General features: G+C 38.8%; 1 protein-coding gene across 1 annotated transcript; it reads right to left on the reverse strand.

Moving 5' to 3' along the window:
- Positions 1-17: 17 nt before the first annotated feature.
- Positions 18-15,794, reverse strand: LOC145483442 (protein transport protein Sec23A-like). Its single transcript, XM_081461949.1, has 22 exons — positions 15,604-15,794; positions 15,387-15,505; positions 15,212-15,269; positions 13,948-14,034; positions 13,391-13,471; positions 10,584-10,655; positions 9,999-10,085; positions 9,648-9,742; positions 9,106-9,250; positions 8,635-8,694; positions 8,013-8,111; positions 7,788-7,903; positions 6,857-6,980; positions 6,111-6,191; positions 5,683-5,772; positions 4,780-4,976; positions 3,749-3,887; positions 2,946-3,019; positions 2,366-2,453; positions 1,721-1,807; positions 1,083-1,238; positions 18-467 (listed from the first exon to the last, which is right to left on the reverse strand). Exons 1-22 carry the CDS (start codon positions 15,703-15,705, stop codon positions 309-311), a joined length of 2,316 nt encoding a protein of 771 aa, XP_081318075.1. The 5' UTR covers positions 15,706-15,794; the 3' UTR covers positions 18-308.
- Between the last annotated feature and the right edge of the window lie 3,199 nt (positions 15,795-18,993).

The raw sequence follows: 18,993 nt of genomic DNA on the forward strand, positions 1-18,993 counted from the left end.
TTTCTTATTTTCTATCTTTCACTTCAAGAGGTTTACGATAGTAGAAACTAATGCTCAAATATACTGTCTGTTTTCGATTCAAAGATGAACATTTTCCTTATATCACCTGTGCAGATCAGCACTCTACGACGAGGGCAGATGTACACAGACAATAAAAAAAAATGGGGGGGGGGGGCACCCCAAGAATATATTCCCCAGGAATTCTCCAAGTTGTTTGTCCTGTGAGCCTTCTGTAGAGAATTTCTCCCCAGGGTATCCTCCCAGGGAAATTCTTAAGGAATGATCCCGGGGATATTCGCGGGGAATGTTTAAGAAGTGTTGGACACGGCCAGTTTCTTGAGATGTTCCATGAACACCTGTAAACTGACGTCATCAGTGAGGACAGGAGCACCAGCAGCATCTTGACCCCAGGCGAACATGTTGTTATGCGTCTGTGAAGGGTTCACTTTAGACAGCAAGAAACGAGCCTGGAAAAATAGAAGATACAAAATTAATGACCTCAAAACAGTGTCCAAGGGTTTTTAAAAACAGTGACTAAGGCTTTTTTTTCCAGCACTTACAGTTACTGCCATACCTTGGTTAGGGAAAGGCGCTCAGGAGTCAAGGTGAAAAATTTCAAACCGATAGCTGAGCACTTATCCTATGAAATTCTTGGTGTCTCTGACTGGTCTTTACTCAGCATGAAAAATCACCACTGATAAGATAACAGCCAACCAGAGCAACCAATAGATTTATATTGCGCTGAGATGCAATTTTTCTACTCGAATCTCAGACGCCTGTAGAAAACAACCACTGCATTTTGTGCTAGAAAGTCATTGGTCTAGTTTTGTCAGGTAGAAAAACCAACAAAAAAGTAAAAATAACCCGAAATAAGCGACCATTGTTACGACAGAGGACAATAAAGATGGTAATTAATAAAACAATTGATTTTTTTTAAGGTGCAGTTTCAGTGACAACAGTCAGCCGACTATGCCAAGGACTAAGGATTTGGTTCAACGTATAAAGTTCCCTTCAAGACTACGTTTCTCGCGCATAGTCAGATTTAGGAAAATTCAGAGAACATTAAAGAATAAGAGTGGTACCTGAGAGCCGCCATGCTCGGTCTCGATGTATCTTGGCATTGGAAATCGGACCTGAAGGATCTCACCCGCATCATCCACAGGACCTTGGAGAAGTTGACGGAAACTTTCATACTGAGGGTCATTATGGTAGCCGGCTTTTTTCCACTGTGCAATTGTCTGAGATGGGAACAAAAATCAAAAGAAATCACGGCTGCTATATAGTAGCATTATCATCCAACATCTGCCGGGCAATTTGATTGCACGATGGTTAAAAACGTCTAGAGGAGCAACAAAAAGCGAACTAAGAGTTTTAGTCATCAAGTTTAAGGTTTTTTAATTGAAATCATATTAATATGTCTTATATGCTCCCAACGAACGAACGAACGAACAAACTAACGACGAACGAACGAACGACGAACTACGAACGACGAACAATGAACGACGAACAACGAACGACGAACGAACGAATGGGAACCTCTCAGAACAAGACCAGATAATTCCAGCCAATAATAATAATGTTACTAAAAATAATACGTTATAGCTTTGTTTCGGTAGTATGTTGTATTCTTTTCCTCTTTTATGGAAAACAATTAGTAATTCCGTGCTTATCTCTGCATTCACTGCACAGTACACGCATCAGAATTTTACCAAATACCCACCTCTCCGTGGAATATAAGGATCTGAAAGAACGTGTCCAGGAGAAGAATCCTGTCTGCCAAGATACTGCTAGAATCTAGTAATACCGGCTGAAAAAGAACGCGACATGAGAAACATTACAACAATGATTATCTCTTATACAATAACTTTGATAAGAACGCAATTAAAACATCTTTCCCGTTAACTGACGATTCCAGAATTCTACGATGACTCCAAGAAACACTTCCACTCCAATTGGTTTACTGCATTATTCGTGTTTACTTGTGATCGGCAACGAAGTTTGTAAGAGTTTGAAGCGAAAATGCGCCAGAGTTTTGTTAGAGAACGGTTTAAAACGAGCAGTGGTATATCAAATTACGGGCGAATAACCTAATGTAGGTGGAAAGCAATTGTTTACATTCTCAGTGCATTCATGTATGCGACGTACAAAGCGCAACTTGTCAGTGACTGTCTGAACATTTGGCTTGAAACGGAAGGAGTTTGGATATTTGAGACGTTCAGCTGCAGTTTTGGGGGAACGACGACGAGAATTGTGTGCGGGCAGTACCTTGAACCCCTCTCATCAACAGAATGCCTGCAAAACTTAACTTTCCGAATAGGCAGTTATGATTTAAACCTTAACTGCTTATTATAATTTCTGAACTTACCTCGGGAGGTCCTTGGAAGGAATACGAGTACAAAATAGGTTGAATCATAATCAACGAGTTGGTCACATCCTCTCGGTTCAAAATATGTCTGTAGAAAAGAAAACAAAACGGTGTGTTATGGTCATTCTGAGCCATCTCTGACAAAACCCCTTGCAACTACCAACACCTCCACGACCGTGATGGAGTGGAGGTGTGAATGCGGAATATTTTACCATTCAACTGTTCACAGGAATCAAGTCAAAACAACGTGGATTATTTTCGCCACATAAAATTACTGACAGAGTTATAAATCCGCTTGAAAATACACCGTCTAAAAGGAGTTCAGTCAGGGCATCTTGAGTTATTTTTGGCCAGCGTAAAAACTGACCTTTAAATTGAAGGAGACCTGAAAATAGTAGTTTACTAAAATAGAAAAATACTAAAGAGATTATAGTAACCCATAAAGGAACAAGGATGGTTTAAGATGGAGAAGATCAATACGGATAACAAACGAAGAACGTGAAAATTTTAGGCTAAACTTTTCAAGATGGGCAAACCGTGACCTCGCTACTTTAAGCTATAAGTTCGATGAAATCACTACCTGTAGTAAGCTGTCTCATCGGGGCTGTTGTTAAACACTTGAAGAAACTGTGAACGTCTTAGATGAAACATGAACTGTAAGGTAAAGGGTAACACACATTTAACAAGCGAAACACAAATACGTGGAGGAAGATCTAGTCTTTCGTTTCCTGAATCACCAACCGTTTACACGCGTGTTAATCAAATCGTCTAAAAATTTGCAGCTATGGTCTCCTTGTTCTTCACCTCTTTATTTCAAGAGAAGGCATACTATCAAGAAGCTTTAATTAACTTAATGCGTCCGAAGATTGTGTTGTCGGGAAAAGATAACCAAACACCACATGTATCTATAGTCACTATGAACTAGATTCTTTCTCTTTAGGCTTGAAATCGGACTAAATGAATTTCCATTAAAACTGATTATTTTTTGTTTTAATGCTTCTGAACAATGGCTTGTCGTGAAAAAGACAACCAAATACCACTGTATCTACAATGTACAGTCAATATAAACTACATTGTATGATTCTTTCTCTTTTGGCTTGAAGACCTGAATAGGGTTTACTTGAAGTCCATGTATTGAAACTATTATTATTTTTGTTTTTGTTTTAACGATTTTAAACTTAAAAGCCAAATGAATGCCATGGGTAAGAGAATTTGGTAAGCCATCAAGCCGAGAAAATTTGGTTATGACGTCAACGCACGAACGTTCATACAGACTCTGGGGGAGGGGGAGGGGAGTCTCCAGGTAATTCTAACGGGGGAGCTCAAGAATGCCATCTTTTCTTCGAGGGATTTAAGAAAAGAAAACTCATTTCATTTCTGTACCTGTGGATATAAAGTGAAGTTATCTGCCAGACGGAATGATCCTGGATCATCCTTGTGGTATTCACCAAACTTCTGACACAATCTGATGAGCATGCGATCTAACCACCGTAACACGTCAGGACCATCATCTCCCTCGGCTCTATAATGAGGCAGAAAGATAATGTCAGGAAGTAAAACAATACAGGACATTACAATAACATTACTCTATATCAAGAGGTATTTTAAGTTTCAAAAACGCGCAAGCAACACTGAAGATTTTTTGTATCGAGATATTCCAAGTTTTTAAAGAAGATCTCACTTATAGAGCCTACATGTACATGTACACAATGAATGGGGCATTTTGATAATTTGCCCAAAATGTTGCTTTTACTCGTCTCAATCTTCCTCAAAATTTAAATAACCATCCTTCTTTTGTTTTGGTGTTGTATTACCAAAAAGGAACCCTTGTACCTTGGTTAAGGGTATACCCCCCCACCCCTCCCCCCCCCCCCGCCCTCCAACCAAAAAAAAAAGTGGCCAAGAAACGAAATGACCAAGAGTTGGACTACGAGTACGAGACTGAGTACGAGTGCAATTTTCGAATTTCAAACCAGTGACGTTTCCAGACCCCTCGCTCTTCATGTTGGTTTTAGGAAAGGAAGGGTAGCCCATGAGATGAGATGGGTATGTGATGTGGTGTTATGAAGTCTGTACTAGAATTGAAAGACGTACTCGTACTCGAAGACATACTCGTATCCAAATCTTAAGTCCCCTAATACATGTATCTGAAGCTGTGGCAACCAAGTACATGGTAACTTCATATAATGTTATGTATACCCTTCATGCAGTGATTGAGTGATACAAGTAAAATGTACATCTGTAAAGAATACAAAAATAAGCCCTGACCATGAAGTTGTAACATTCATTGTAACCAGTCTGTCTCTCTGAGAAATCCAGATGTCTAATAGTCCTGTAGAGGTTGGAGATAAGAGTGCTTTTCTATCTCTCCTTCATCCTTTCTACAAAAAAAATATATTCCACTGAACACATACCTGAACACAGCTATTCTACTCATCATAACAGCGGCAGCCTCTTGGTCAAAACCCATAGCAATGTGTTGAATACTTGACGACTCTACCCAGTTTCGTGCGCATGTTGTGACTCGTACTCTCCGCTGACCGCTGGAATGTTGGTACTGTGTGATGAACTGTATGCTGCCTCGTCCACCCTGGGGGACTGGTGCTGTGTGCTGAAATTATTTTAAAAAAGCAAACAAAAAAGTGTCATAATTAATTTATCAAGTTTGATGATAAATTCACGTTCAAATTTTTTTTTTTTCCAAATACACTTGATATTAATGATGTTTTGAGATATATTATGTACTTGTATTTACCAAGTCCATTCTAATCTAATGCACTATAAATTGCATGTTTAAACTGCTGAAATGAACTTACCCTTTAGGCCAAAAAGTAAAAAAAAAAGTGGGGAACAACAGGGGCGGATCCAGGATTTTTCAAGTGGGGTTGGATGGTACCTTTGCGTTGAAGAATTAATGGGGCATGCCCCAAAAATATTTCAACTCATTTGAGAATTGGAACCTAATTTAAAACTGTTACACCACAAAATAACACTACATGTACATGTAGCAATGCCACAAAGTAGAAATAACATTGAGGTGACTGTCCAGAAGGTTTCCCCTCATTTCTGCTATAATGTTCACAATTTAATTCAATTTTTTTTTAATTTTTTGCTTTTTCAAAAGGGGGTTGCTTGTCACCCAATCCACATAATCCAATGCTTGTATTTCAAATTGGCCTCGCGCTTCGCGCTCGTCCAATTTTGAAATTACTCGTGTGATTACTCCCTGAATTGTACTCCACTTGGTCCAGTTACTATTACCAACCTTTATTTTGCAGCAAATAACAACCAAATCCAATCAAATTCATTAGTTTTACCTGGTTTACTATTTCAAAGAAAACTCCCAGTGTTGTTTGAGGCTCCAATCCGCAGAGCTTCCATGCACAAGTTCCTCCAACACCAATTTCCTGAAAAAGATTGACACAAAGTGGAAGATCACAAAGCAAAGTTCAACAGCACACAAGCAGGCAAGCATCACTGTTACACTGCATTCCAACACACCTATACATAATTTCCATATTCATGAACAACTCGCAAGATTGAGCAACTAAATTTACATGTAAGAACTTCTGACATAAAACTTCGCATCCCTTTTTATCCATCCACTTTCCAGTTTCAAACATCCTTTTTGCCAAAGTAAGCATATCAGAAAGTGCTCTTTTCTGCTGCTTTTTCTCTTCTCAAGAATTGCTAGCTAGATGCACTTTTCTATCTTATCTTAACATGTTTAAAAGAACTGACTTACTGTTTCTGACACATTGGGTCCTTTTCTGTCCATTGATATACAGGGTCCAATGGCTCCTGATACTCTCAACTCTCTTGAAGTCTAAACCAACAACAATAACCATTAGATCATACAGCGGAGCCCTGCCCTATGGCAACCCAGTTAATACAGCCACCTCATTACTACAGCTTCTTTATTCTGGCCCAAACAAAAGCTCAGTCAGTCATTTACTTATTTAAGAAACCTCTTCGCCTGCGTAGCAAGCGCTTCCGTGGGGTTTGGAAGCAAAGGAAGCCCAAGGAACGGGATTTTCGGTGTTTTGTCTGCGTGGAAAATGGGGCGAGAGCCAAAAAAAAGAAAGAGGGGGGTGGTCCCCCTCCCCCCTCTTTTACTCGCTCCATTTTTTGCGCTGTAATTCTTTGCTCCCGAACCCCACAGAAACGCTTGCTACGCAGGCTAGCAACCCCTTTACTCTGTTAATAAGGCAGATTTTTGTGACCTATTGGTGACTGGATTGATGTGGCTCCACTGAAGTACAACTGAAGTAGAATTTACATGTACATGTAGGCCGTTCTTGGACTGGACAAGGGCAAGTTCAAGTGAGTGGTGCAAAAGAATACTTAGCAGGCGAACAGGCTAGTGTTTAGAGATGATTGATTTTTCGGCTAAGAAGGGATATTTAGAAGTGAGAATGTCTCAAGAACCTTTGGGGATAAAAGATTCCACTGAAACACATTATTGTACATGTCCACTACATACAAACTAACCTTCACTTCAAGTGTTGCACCAAAAGCCATTTTAAACTCTCCTCGCATGTCTTTGGCAAAAACTCTTTGGAAAGTCTGTTTAAAAAGTGCTGTGTTGAATGAGTCACCCATCACCATGTAACCTCTGAAGACAAAAAATCAAACAAAATTGAAATGTCATACTGTAAGACAGAGAGGCAAAGTCAACCCTGATACAGCTAACAGTGCAAGTTAGGCCTCAGTCAACAAACTGCTTTTCTCATTTAATAAATTCTTAACTCACTTGAAAGAGGTCTAATAATGACCCAGGCAATTTTTTTTTTTTAGTTTTAAGTCAGCCCACATAAAGGCACAAGTCTGTTGAAGAAGTTACACAATGCGACTGGTTGTAGGTATAAGTCCTTTGCCCTTGTAGTGCTTACACAAGGGGAATTATTGTACAGGGAAAGAGCAAACTCTGTGGGCAAAGGCTATTATTGTTAGGTTATTATTTTTCATTATTTTGGTCAGACAGGCTTATGCCCAACAGACCAGGCAAAAGGTTGAATTCATGGAACAAATCCAAGAGACCAAATTTTATCACTGCAAATAGATGTTTTTGAAAAAAAAAATGGGTAAATGTGGTTCTCATGAAATCCTGGGGGATTTGTCCCCTCGTGAGTGCTAACATTATAAGATACATGTGCATGTATCTCTACAGAGTCATTAGTTATTGCTTGGCTTTGAATATTCAATTGCATTAATCAATTTATTACAGACAACACCTGGGTCTCTGTGGAGCTACGTGTGTACATGTACATGAACAGTTTTTATCAGAATGAATTTCATCTGGTACAACTGAACTTTGCACGTCTCTTGAGGGGAGGAAGAGAACGTCTAACATCGCATCTGCACAGGCTACCCCATCAGAGATGAACATGGAGTGGAGAGAAAAGCTGTGATGCATACATACCCAGTCACATTGGGGAAACTCTTGATCTCATGCAGTCCTGTCTGATCCAGCTGACATGCAAATATATCAACCACATGGCCATTCTCTGCTGTGCGTCTTGACAATGCTTCATAATGCTGCAAGTTAGAGAATCACAAAAATTAATTACCAAAAGGCCATTAGTAACTGTTCTAAAAGACTGAAAGTGTGAAATAGCCATTTTATGACAATATCTTCTTGTAATACCTTGATAGCTTTCCTGACATATCTTGCATTTTCTTTCTCCAAGTCATGATGTGATCGCATCGGATTCTTCAACTCCTCATCAACCACCATCCCTGGGCCCTGGTGATGTCAACGACAAAATTAATATTAGTAATTTCACAACATATCTTAAACGACACTAATTAGCGTCTACACATTATTTGTGAGATGCACTAGGATAATGACAAATACACAGGACTTCAGATCAAAAGACAACTAAGTTATTTGGGCAACTTAATATCAACATGTAAGATGGTAATGGATATCCAAAAACAATGTGCCTTTCTGTGACTTATAAGCACATGCATCAACAAGATGTCAATTGAGTATCAAGTATCAACTGTACATGTATGTATACTAAATAATTTTACACAATGTTGAATCTCTAATCTAGGAGGAGTACAGTAGCAACCCCCTTCAGAATTTCTTCATGCATTTAAAATCTGAAGAGCTGTTGAGCTGTCAAGCTTCCCAAATACTTCTTCATGTTAACCAACTAAGCTGAATGTACCTCTAACTAAACTACACTGAATTTAATCTATGTTGTACATTACGTAATGCGTGGTGATCTGGTATCACAATCAATATTGTTTACAGCAGCTACCTGTGTTCCAGGTCCACCCATGAAGAGCATGATCCTTCCACCAGTGTTGGGGTACGTACACTGTGAACATACAATGTTACTCAGTACAACAGCACTTGAACTGCATTGTTCACAAAATCATCAGTAAGTTCCTTCACAACTATAGAGACAATACTGAGTTTGTATAATTTGCAGATTATGAGTAAGATCAAGTTGCTGATTAGGGCACTATTACTTTCTGCAGGTCAGGTGTGAGCTCAATTCTTATTTTTGGCCCTACATGTTACTTAGAAATTCTGGTAGTAAAGTGTAATTAGTTATGGAGAAATGATTGATCATCACAGTTACACACACAAGTTTATTATGTAATTAGTAGTAAGTCAAAGTGAAACTCGAAAATGCACATACTAAAACAAAATACAGTAAAATGAGCCCCAGACTATAAAGGCAACTGTGTACATGTAGACCTGTACAAAATAAACTTGGCTGTACCTCCAACAGACCAACAGCAATTGATAGAGCTGCACCAGTGGACCTCAGGGGTCGTTTTCCAGTGGGAACAGGCCATGGATCACGTTGAAGCTCTCCCAGTAAATCAGTAAGGCTCATGTCACATTTGTGGACTGGCTGAAGAAATCTGAACAGAAGCAAAACCAAATTACATTAATTTTTAAAATGTTCAATTGATAGCTAACAATGCTCATTTCCTTACTGGATTTTGTGTTAAACTGCCAAATGAATGCTGCAATATCCTAGTAACAATAACAAGAATGAAGTCCAATCTCATGCAAACACAGAGCTTCATGGTGGTTCACTACCATGAAAGGGATAAACTTTTACTAGGATTGCAATTGCATCAAGTTAAGCAAACAATGAACCTGTTCTAAACCTTCAGACACAATAAATACATGTATGTGTGCATGAAATCGAGAAAGTAGACAAAAGCAATTCCTTGGCAGTCACTTTATACATGCACATCCATTCATTAAATTGTGGTTTATACAGTTACATGTATGCTGCAGTTATTTCTGTACCTGTTAAATGTTTCATTAGGTTGTTGTTGTGGAACAGGCCCGCCTCTCATCTGAGCCTGTTGTCCTCGTGCACTGCCTCCCAAGCCAAGCATGTCCTGAAAGTTAAAAATCATGTTATAAACAGAGCTCCAGTGTTCTTTCTTACATTTTCAGGATTGTAAATTATACAGTAAAACAGATAAATCCAGTTGCTTAATGCAAGATTCATGTACCACTTGTACGACAATTCATCACCAGTGAATGAAATAGACTACTGCAGACTGAGAATGAGCTTAGAACGACATGTACACTACTCAGTACTATCTCTGGAAAACACTATGTAAATTATAAGACATACCACACTGTACAAACCTGTATTTGTTTAGCATTGAGGTCCTTTGTTCCTCTAAAGACATAGCTCTTGGAACAACCTTCACATCCCAACTCATGAACATGAACCTATCCCACAAGATGACAGAAAACTAATGACCTATGACCTTTCGTTATTCTTAAACTACATATACAGTGTATGCGTGGTTGTTAAATTAATGTACTTACCAGTAAGTTACTACAGGTGTTGTATCATGTACTGTAGCAAGCAAAGGCTAATTAAGTCATTTAAATACACTTGAACACTAAAATGGTCTACTTTAAGTTGATGCAATTGGTGATAAATGTTGACTGTTTCAGTGCCACTCACAAACCACAGACATGGCCTTTGAACCCATTTTATGAATCTCGCTTTCCATGAGGCCCACAAAAATGATGGCCAGAAGCAAGAGAGAGAGAAAAAACAAAGAACACAACAACTGACTGAGCCAAGTTTTTGAGTTATTACAAGGGACAATAAATCAATCATATACATGTACATGTACATGTACATGTAATAACAAAAGCTAAAGTATTTCCCAGCCTACAAATTATAACAATGTGCATGTAAATGGTGCTAGTCCTTACCATTTTACCAAATGTGATGAGTCCAACTAAAGCATTAGGTGGCATAAGACTCAGCGACATCTGTAGCGATTCCTATTGCAAATACATAGAAAACTAATTAGCACTTTAGATGCTTGGAATTACTTCACACATAATGATGTAAATTATGTTTGTACATGTACATCTTCTATATTTTTCTTTTTTTTTGCATAACATTTTGTAGCATTGGTACCTTTCATTTAGTAGTGTCCAGATCCCCAAAGGAATTACTACATGTAGTTAGATGTATGTTCAAGAGGCAAAAAACAATATCTCACAGTGCTCGAAATTAAAAAAAAATCCAGGTCGTCCCTAATTCAAAAGCTGGGCAACCAAACCTGTGAATTTGGTTGCTCTGATGAATCCTTGGTTGCCCATAAGAAAAACCTACACATTTAAGTGCACTACGCAAAAAAACGTCCATTTTTTGTCTCCTTAGTAAAGAAATAATGAATTTGAGAACAATATTGAAGGATTTCATGCAAAAAGGGCGTATGTGACATTTTGGGCCGATTTTTATTTTTCGCAGGATCGAGCTAATTTTTGGCAGACTGAGTTGTTTTGACATGAAAAGCGTCGTTGCGTAATTGTTTTTGTTGATTTGCGCTCTGTTTTTGAGAAATAATGTATGCAAAAAAAACTCAGTTTTCCGAGCAGCATCTTTTGGAGCGAATCCTTCCAAGGTGGATTTTGACACGGTGCAAACGTAAACGGTTACTTTTAGCAGCTTCGACAGCACGGTTTTTTTCTAAATAGATGTTTTGATTTTTGAAAGAAGTAGAAAAATAGACCGGAAAAAAAAAATTGACCGACCTCATATCGAACTGGTGTCACGACAAAACAAACTCGCATCCGGCCAGTTCAGCACCTTATTCGCTTGTGCTAATGAAGCAACAGTAAAAGAATTGCATAATTATCAGAGTTGTCGCTAAGCGCTGGCTGCCGGCGAAATTCGCCGGCTGGGAAAGAGGTCATCGCCTGCTGAATTTTGGCTGGCGAACACTCAGTTAAAAGGACATTGAACAGTTCTTTGGTTACGCACTTGTTTGATTTAGAATCATATATTGTGAGTGAAAAGGTTCTCAATAAACTCCTGACTACCTTGAGTATCGATGCCACAAAGTAACTGAAATAAAGTCTTGTTTTGAGAACTTGTTTACCGTGTCCTCTTTCCGTTCTCTGCATCCGCCATCTTGTCAACATGAACCTTGGTAGTCCCCCGCACTCAAGGCGTTGTGAAAGATTGGGAACGAGTTTGTTACCAGGTCTCCTAGATCTCTCGTAAATGTGGGACAAGATAGTTTGTTCGATCCTCGAGTGAATATTGTAAAGTCATCCGACAGTTGTTTGAAAGTTTACTATCTATCCATCGATGGAATCAGCAGATGTAAGCTTAAATCAACATAAAAGAAAACGCAATACTGACCAGGGGGATATTTGAGCATTTTTTGATCGAAGACAACGAGGTAATTACCGTTAAGTCAGACATGCCAGAAATTAATATTTTTAAGTACGGTGTTAAATAGTTCCGCAGTTGCTCTGAACTTGTTCTTATTAAGAGTATTACTGCTAGAATAATAAAGTTACACTTTACTTTTTGTGGAAGAGTAAAAGTAAGCTTAACAAAATGAAGGAGGTACTATTTATTCCTGTGTCAAATATATTTTTATTTGCATTCATATTTAGAAATAAAATAATATGATATATAATACCAATATCAGGGGATGGTAGATAACAAAATGCCTATGCATGTACAATTTTTTCTCTTTAATGTTTGTTTCTTTTTGCATAAGAGAGCCCCTAGATTTCACCAGAGTGCCCCAAATTGAATTAAAATTTTCAAAATTTCCTGGGGGAGACCCCCCATACCCCCCCCCAATGGGAGGGGGCAACCCCCTCCCATACCTACCCCCACGTCCGCTCCGCCGACGACAGAAGGCGCTTTGTGCCTTCTTCAGCCGGCTCAATTTCCAAGACAACCGGCAGACAAATTTTTGTTAGCTACCACCCTGAATTATATGAATAATAAAACTAGCGGCAAATACCACGCTTCGGTGACTTCATTGTTTAGCAAAACAAAGGTTTCTTTTGTTTTTTGCTCAACAAAAGATCTCCAAAAGATACCCTTGAAAAACTGAGGTTTTTTTGCATACCTTATTTCTCGAAAACGAAGCGCAAATCAACAAAAACAATTACGCAACAATGCCTTTCATGTCAAAACAACTCAGTCTGCCAAAAATTAGCTCGATCCTGCAAAAAACAAAAATCCGCCCAAAATGTCAGATACGCCCTTTTTGCCCGAAACCCTTCAATTATGATAATGATCCTACCTCTATTTACACGTCGTGTAGAATCACATGGCAGTCAGGCTTGTCTTAGTGTGCGCCAATGGTTTTTGCGGAAGTCTGGGTTTAAGTTGTGGCATATTCAAAATAGCATCTTTGATCTTGATCGCCACCACACATGAAACTTTGCAATTTTCTCTTACATTTTCATACCTGGCATTGTTTTGTAAAATTTACAGATATCCAAAACACAAGAAAATGCTTAGCTGAGGCAAATTAATTATTGTTAATTTCACACTATTGGACATTGACAATACAAAACTGTCACGTAAGTTGGGTGCTGTTTATGATGAATTTATTTCCTATTTTTGGCTGGGTTGTCCATTGTTTTTTCCCTCGGGCAACCAGCCTCTTGATTTTACCAAAAATTGGTTGCCTGGACGACTGCTAATTTCGAGCACTGATCTCATAAAACAACATAAAGATACATGAACATAATCAAACCTTCACAGCTTGAAAGTCTTCATCATCCATGCATGTGTCCAACACAATCAGATAGATCAGTGGACCAGAGCCACCACCACGCTGAGAAAAAAAAAATTGCACAAAATTGGCATTTAATTAAAGCAATTCAGACAACAAAGGAAAACAAGACAACCCATTATTATTATAAAACATGTGAACTGTTCATGGTAATATAATGGAGGGTGGTTAAAAATAGCAGGATTGAGCTACAGTAGCAAAATAAAATGACATACAGGTAATATGGCACTACACTGTAAGTCTGCATAGGAGCCAAGGAGCCATCAAGCTGGAGCTTAATTATCCCAGTTTCCGTAGCATGAAGCGACTAGGAGTATTTCTACTGCCCCCTGGATGGGATGCTAGTCCATCACAGGGTTACAATGTACCTCCGGCATTAAATTTGCCAGTACCCATTTATACACCTGGGTGGAGATTAAGGCACAGTCTATGAGAGTAGTATTGCCCAAGAACTGCTCAAACTAGAGACAGGCCCAATAACCATGAGGCCACTACACTGTAAGGACTGGTAAAGTTACCTGGAGAGTATACTCAATGGTGGAGAACTGAGGAATGAGCTCTGCAGGTTGATGTTGTTCTGATATTCCTGCATACTGAGGAGGGAACTGTTAAATACACAGCACTGTCAGTAAAACTAATCCAGCACTCATTCTTTTGCAATCATGTAATTTTTTCAAAGTTGTGAGTTTCTTATACATGTATTATAAAATAAAATAGCAATGTTAAAAGGAAGTGTAGGAGTTTCCACTTAATAGCAGGACAAAATGATAAAGTTAAGTCTTCCCTGATCCTTCACAGACTAATACCACATACATGTATCATCTGTAAGGGGCTGACTACATGAACCTGACCAGGTCAGTTTGCTGAGATCTCCGCATGTTTATTAAACACAATAAAAATCAACCTCGTGATTCCATGTACATGATTACTGAGCCAGCCCAGTTATCTAAGATCCTGGCATCGCCATACTGGGATACTGTCTTCACTGGACCAGTCTCGCTTACGAAACCAGCAGGGCAGCGGCAAGGAACATACTACATCTGTGTGTTGGTTCCAATCCCAGATAGGAAAAAGGATAGCAGCTCTATATTTTACCACAATACCACGTGAACCTTATGCAACCCATAAAGTACAAGCAAAGCCATGTTTTTACAAGATTTGACCCTCTGCTAACAACACTGTATATGTTGGGTTTGAAGATTTAAAAACATTTCTGTATGTTTATAATTGTTGTTAAAGTTTTCGTGCACTAAGGATTTTGGGTAACTGTACCAGTCACCATCTTTTTTGCTATGGAAGACTCACACAATACCAGATTAAAAAAATACATCTCAGCAAACCATGCCAGCCAGCTCCGAGTTGGTACGCCTCATGTAATAATGGGATGAAAGTACTTTCGACAAACCGAGCCAGCCTGTTAAACCTGGGCAGCCTGGAGTATAATTGGTCCCCAAGACCTCTGTTTACAACTGTATCAGTTGACTTGCACTTTTAGCTTTTTTGTTGCTGAATAGGTGCCTAGAAAAAAACTGCATAACTTATCACATCAATTTTTGATTTAATCTCAGGCCATTTAAGCAATATACATTTTGTTGAAGAGCTACTGCAAATGTATATTGCTTAAATGGCCTGAGATTTAATCAAAAATTGACGTGATAAGTTATGCAGTTTCTTTCTAGCCACCTATTCCGCGACAACAAAATTAAACTACCATATCGTGGTCATACTTGAGTGACTATGATAGCTAGGCTTAATTATTTTTCAAGTGTACTGTAAACATACCGCATTTCGCTGGAAGCAGAAATTGCAATGCCATACTTTGGATCGATAGTCCACTTGGCTGCCGAAGGAAAAAAGAATTTACTTCGTTATTTCACGGTACATACCACAGAAGTAGAAGAACCGGCTTCTCAAATGACAAAACTTCCAATGATTACATTAACCCACTTAAACTCACCAAAAAGGGTTTAAAACCGCTCTACAAGTGTTCCTGGTGCAAAGAACAGGATCGTAACAAATTGGAGGTAGTTCTGGCCGTTCTTTTAGTGGTGTATACATACAACCAATGGGAACAACCTGATGGAAATAGTGATGATGGTTCGTGAATCACACATGAACTTAGACAGGAAAGCTCAGCTGACAATTCCGATAAACTCGCTAGTTTCTCGACTCACCATTCGTGTGGCTTCAAGACGGCTTGAAGGCCAAACATTCCAGCTAAATCTAACACCATCACGATCTTCATTTTGAGTTATAAAGTCTTGATAAGTCGTCATTTTCACAAGAAATCTGGAAGTCGATGACAAATTATAAACTCAGAAAATTGCCAACAACTATTGTGCCACGTCGCTTTCATTCAACGGAGACTGGAAACTAGTACCCTCGCTTCTAAGCCCGCGGTGAATTTATGTCCCAGGACCCGCACTGTTCAGTAGGTTGTGCGAGCTGGCGAGGGAGCTGGCGCAGCTCAATGCGAAAAACCGCGAGCGAAAAGCGCAGCGAAAGAAAGCGAAAGAACGCTGCACCCAACTAACTGAACACCTGGAACAGGCTAATGCTAAGTATGTTTTCTCTTCTTTAGGGCGGGCAGGCCCGTCTGTTTGAAATTATACTGTGTAAATTTATTCGTCTTAGTGAATTCTTTTGTAGCCAGCAGGCTCTTAACGGGGAAAGAAAGTAGGAAAGACCTTTCTTCTCCTTTCCTCTCCTTCTTTCTTGGCAAGCGAAGAGCCTACTGGTATTTTTGCCGTTTCAGACCTCCCTCAACTTCCATCTCATATCTGCCTTAAATGTTCATTCGTTTATATTGTATTTCGATCGCGGATCATAAAATGATGTTATCCTCTTGAGTTTGATATACTTTACACACTACTGTACCTGTATCGAAAGCCGTTATTTCAGAACCAAAGCGGGCTTTTAAAGTATTCCACGTGCGTAATCCCGAAAAGTCACGTCTCCCTAGAAATAACGTTATTTTTTCACACTTCCGACCGAAAATAATCTGTTGCGTGGTACTTCAAGACCAGGCTTCCAAATGTTAAGTCCGCATTGCTGGAATTGAATAAATATGAACAGCCTGGATGTGAATCGAATAGTTTGCTTAAATTAACAGAAAACATGTTTACTTTTTCCAAAAGCATACAATGGAATAGCTATAAAACGCGCAAAACTTATCATTCCAATGTACAGCAAATTAATACCAGATAACCGCTGCCCTTTTAAATAAATGAAACGCATGAAAAAGCTGTTAACGCGAAAATTAACTAGTGTATCCCCCCTAATTGCGATGAAATACCGAGTGCCTTCGGGCCATGCCATATGCGCCATTGACTGCGTTGTCCTATCCCACCCTCCACCCACTCCTTCCCCTGCCGGCATTGATTTGATCAGTTACCAAGAGCAGACAGGCACATTTAGAACTGTCGTTCTGTTCAGTAATTGATCGATTAGCATAACGAACGGTAAAAAAGCAAGAAGACCATTCACAGTCATTCATTGACAACCAAAAGAATACTAACAACAAACTAAGCGTTTTGATTGAATTATGTTCTTTATTTATGGAAATCTGCACGGTTGAAGAAAAGTTTTCACAATTGATTTTTTCACACAAACACACGTGTACTTGTAAATGTAGCACTCTTGGCGTCCTTAAAGGCGTTGTGGAGGTGACTGCTAACTCCACTTCTTATGAATCCTATGATTTAGAAAATAAGTACATGAAAAATATTTACAATCGAATATTCAAATTGAGATAGAAACTAGATTCTATCTCAATTTGTATTTCGCTCTACATGTATTTGTATCGAACACTCTGACGATTGCGTGAAACCACTTCTATTCACGTTTTCTTTGTTTACAATCAAATATTCTATATTGACTGACCAAAGGCTTATTGATCTGATCCGTCGGTCTCCCATCTTCCGGAGATGTAAGAAAGGTGAGCCGAAGAATAAATAAATTGTTTTTAGAGTTTATTCTAATGAAATTCCTCATATTACTCTTACTCAACAGAGGATGTTCTAGATCATCCTCCCTTGTCTCACCATATATCTTGCTTGAAAACATTCATATAATACTAAAGAGAGTTTCTTCACAATATATTTAACAATTATTTTACGAGCGCGCGTTGAACATGTTAGATACGAGGTGACAAAGAGGCGCATAGCGCTAAGTTGGCTATAATCACCTCGTATCTAACAAGCGCGAGTGAAATAATATTGCTTTATTAAAATCGCCCCCAAAATGCATTATCCAATGATCTAGTCTTAAATAAAGTTGTATCAGTACAACAATGAGAATTGTGATAGCCATAACACTTCGAAAGATAAATGGCTATTTTAAAAACACATTGGGAGCCATGCAAAAACCGTAAAGAATAACTAAAGGACCTACCACTGGTAAAAGCGCTCAGTTAAAGCACCGAAAACAATACACACCACCCAAAGCAACAAAAGCAATAACAGAGGAAACTAAATAAATAATTTACTAAATACCTCAATTATATTGTGGAGCACAGTTTTACACCTGTACAACAACACAACTCTTGTCAGATTCACAAGAAGCCTTAAAGTTGTTGAACTCGGTTTGACTGGTGCAGAGAAACTGGAATACGTCAGTTGCAGTTATCCGAGCACAAACTGGGTCGTTTTCTATGCAAGGCTTGACCTCGACGTTTTCTAAACACTTGGCTTCTGCGCCTTCTCCCCTACCAAGGCAGTTTTTACACTGGAGGACTTCATCATCGATCAAGTCTAATATGTCCTACAAATCAACATAAAAAATATATTACAAACTACTATAGGCACACCGTGGCTAGTCTTTTCTGACAAATAGGAAAGAAAGAAACAAACGAACAAACTGTTAGCTCGTGGGAGTACCCTTAATAATAATAGTAATAACAATAATGATAATAATAATAATAATAATAATAATAATAATGACTTTATTAGCGTGTCAATTACATCTAGCAGTGGAAAATCCCCACTGCTAATAGGAACACCTAACTAGAACTATGTAAAAATAATGGGGAATGGGGCGTTTCAGCGAGCTTCTTAAACCCTTTAACCCATTTCAGGCAAAGGCAAAATTTGTGATTCGTTTCCGGCGGAACGGTTTCCATCCAGGAACTGCTTCGGTTTAATTTGTGAAACAGTTTGAGGAACTCAAATATTATTTAAATCAGTTGTATTTTCAGTCACGATGAAGAATAAAAACAACGGCAAAAACACTTCAATGTAGGCATTATTAATTATTCATTTGGGGCCGGCACAAGCCTTAGGTCATCAGTTCAATCAGTATTTCACACCAATCACTCCCCCACCCGCCCGCCAACGTATCGACCCACCTACCCACCCAACCCACTTACCTACCCCTGAAACCAGCTGAACAGTTCAGACCACGATACCGGAAACTATGTCAATTAAAATGTTATCCATAAAAGTCCAATATGTTACCTGGGTGACTCTGAACAAGACCAAACGCAATCCAGACAACCAAAAATATTCCTAGATACATTCTCGAGTGCTATACCTGGCATGGATTAAAAAAAGAACAAATATATAAAT

The sequence above is a fragment of the Orbicella franksi genome, chromosome 4 (assembly GCF_964199315.1).
Source record: "Orbicella franksi chromosome 4, jaOrbFran1.1, whole genome shotgun sequence".
In the NCBI taxonomy this organism is placed as follows: domain Eukaryota; kingdom Metazoa; phylum Cnidaria; class Anthozoa; order Scleractinia; family Merulinidae; genus Orbicella; species Orbicella franksi.

Excerpts from the sequence above, each read along its gene's own strand:
- LOC145483442 (XM_081461949.1), bottom strand. The coding sequence starts at position 15,705 with ATGACGACTTATCAAGACTTTATAACTCAAAATGAAGATCGTGATGGT. Across the intron at positions 8,112-8,634 it reads TGGGTGGACCTGGAACACAG|GGCCCAGGGATGGTGGTTGA; the intron begins GTAGCTGCTGTA and ends TGACATCACCAG. Across the intron at positions 2,454-2,945 it reads GATGAGACAGCTTACTACAG|ACATATTTTGAACCGAGAGG; the intron begins GTAGTGATTTCA and ends TCTTTTCTACAG.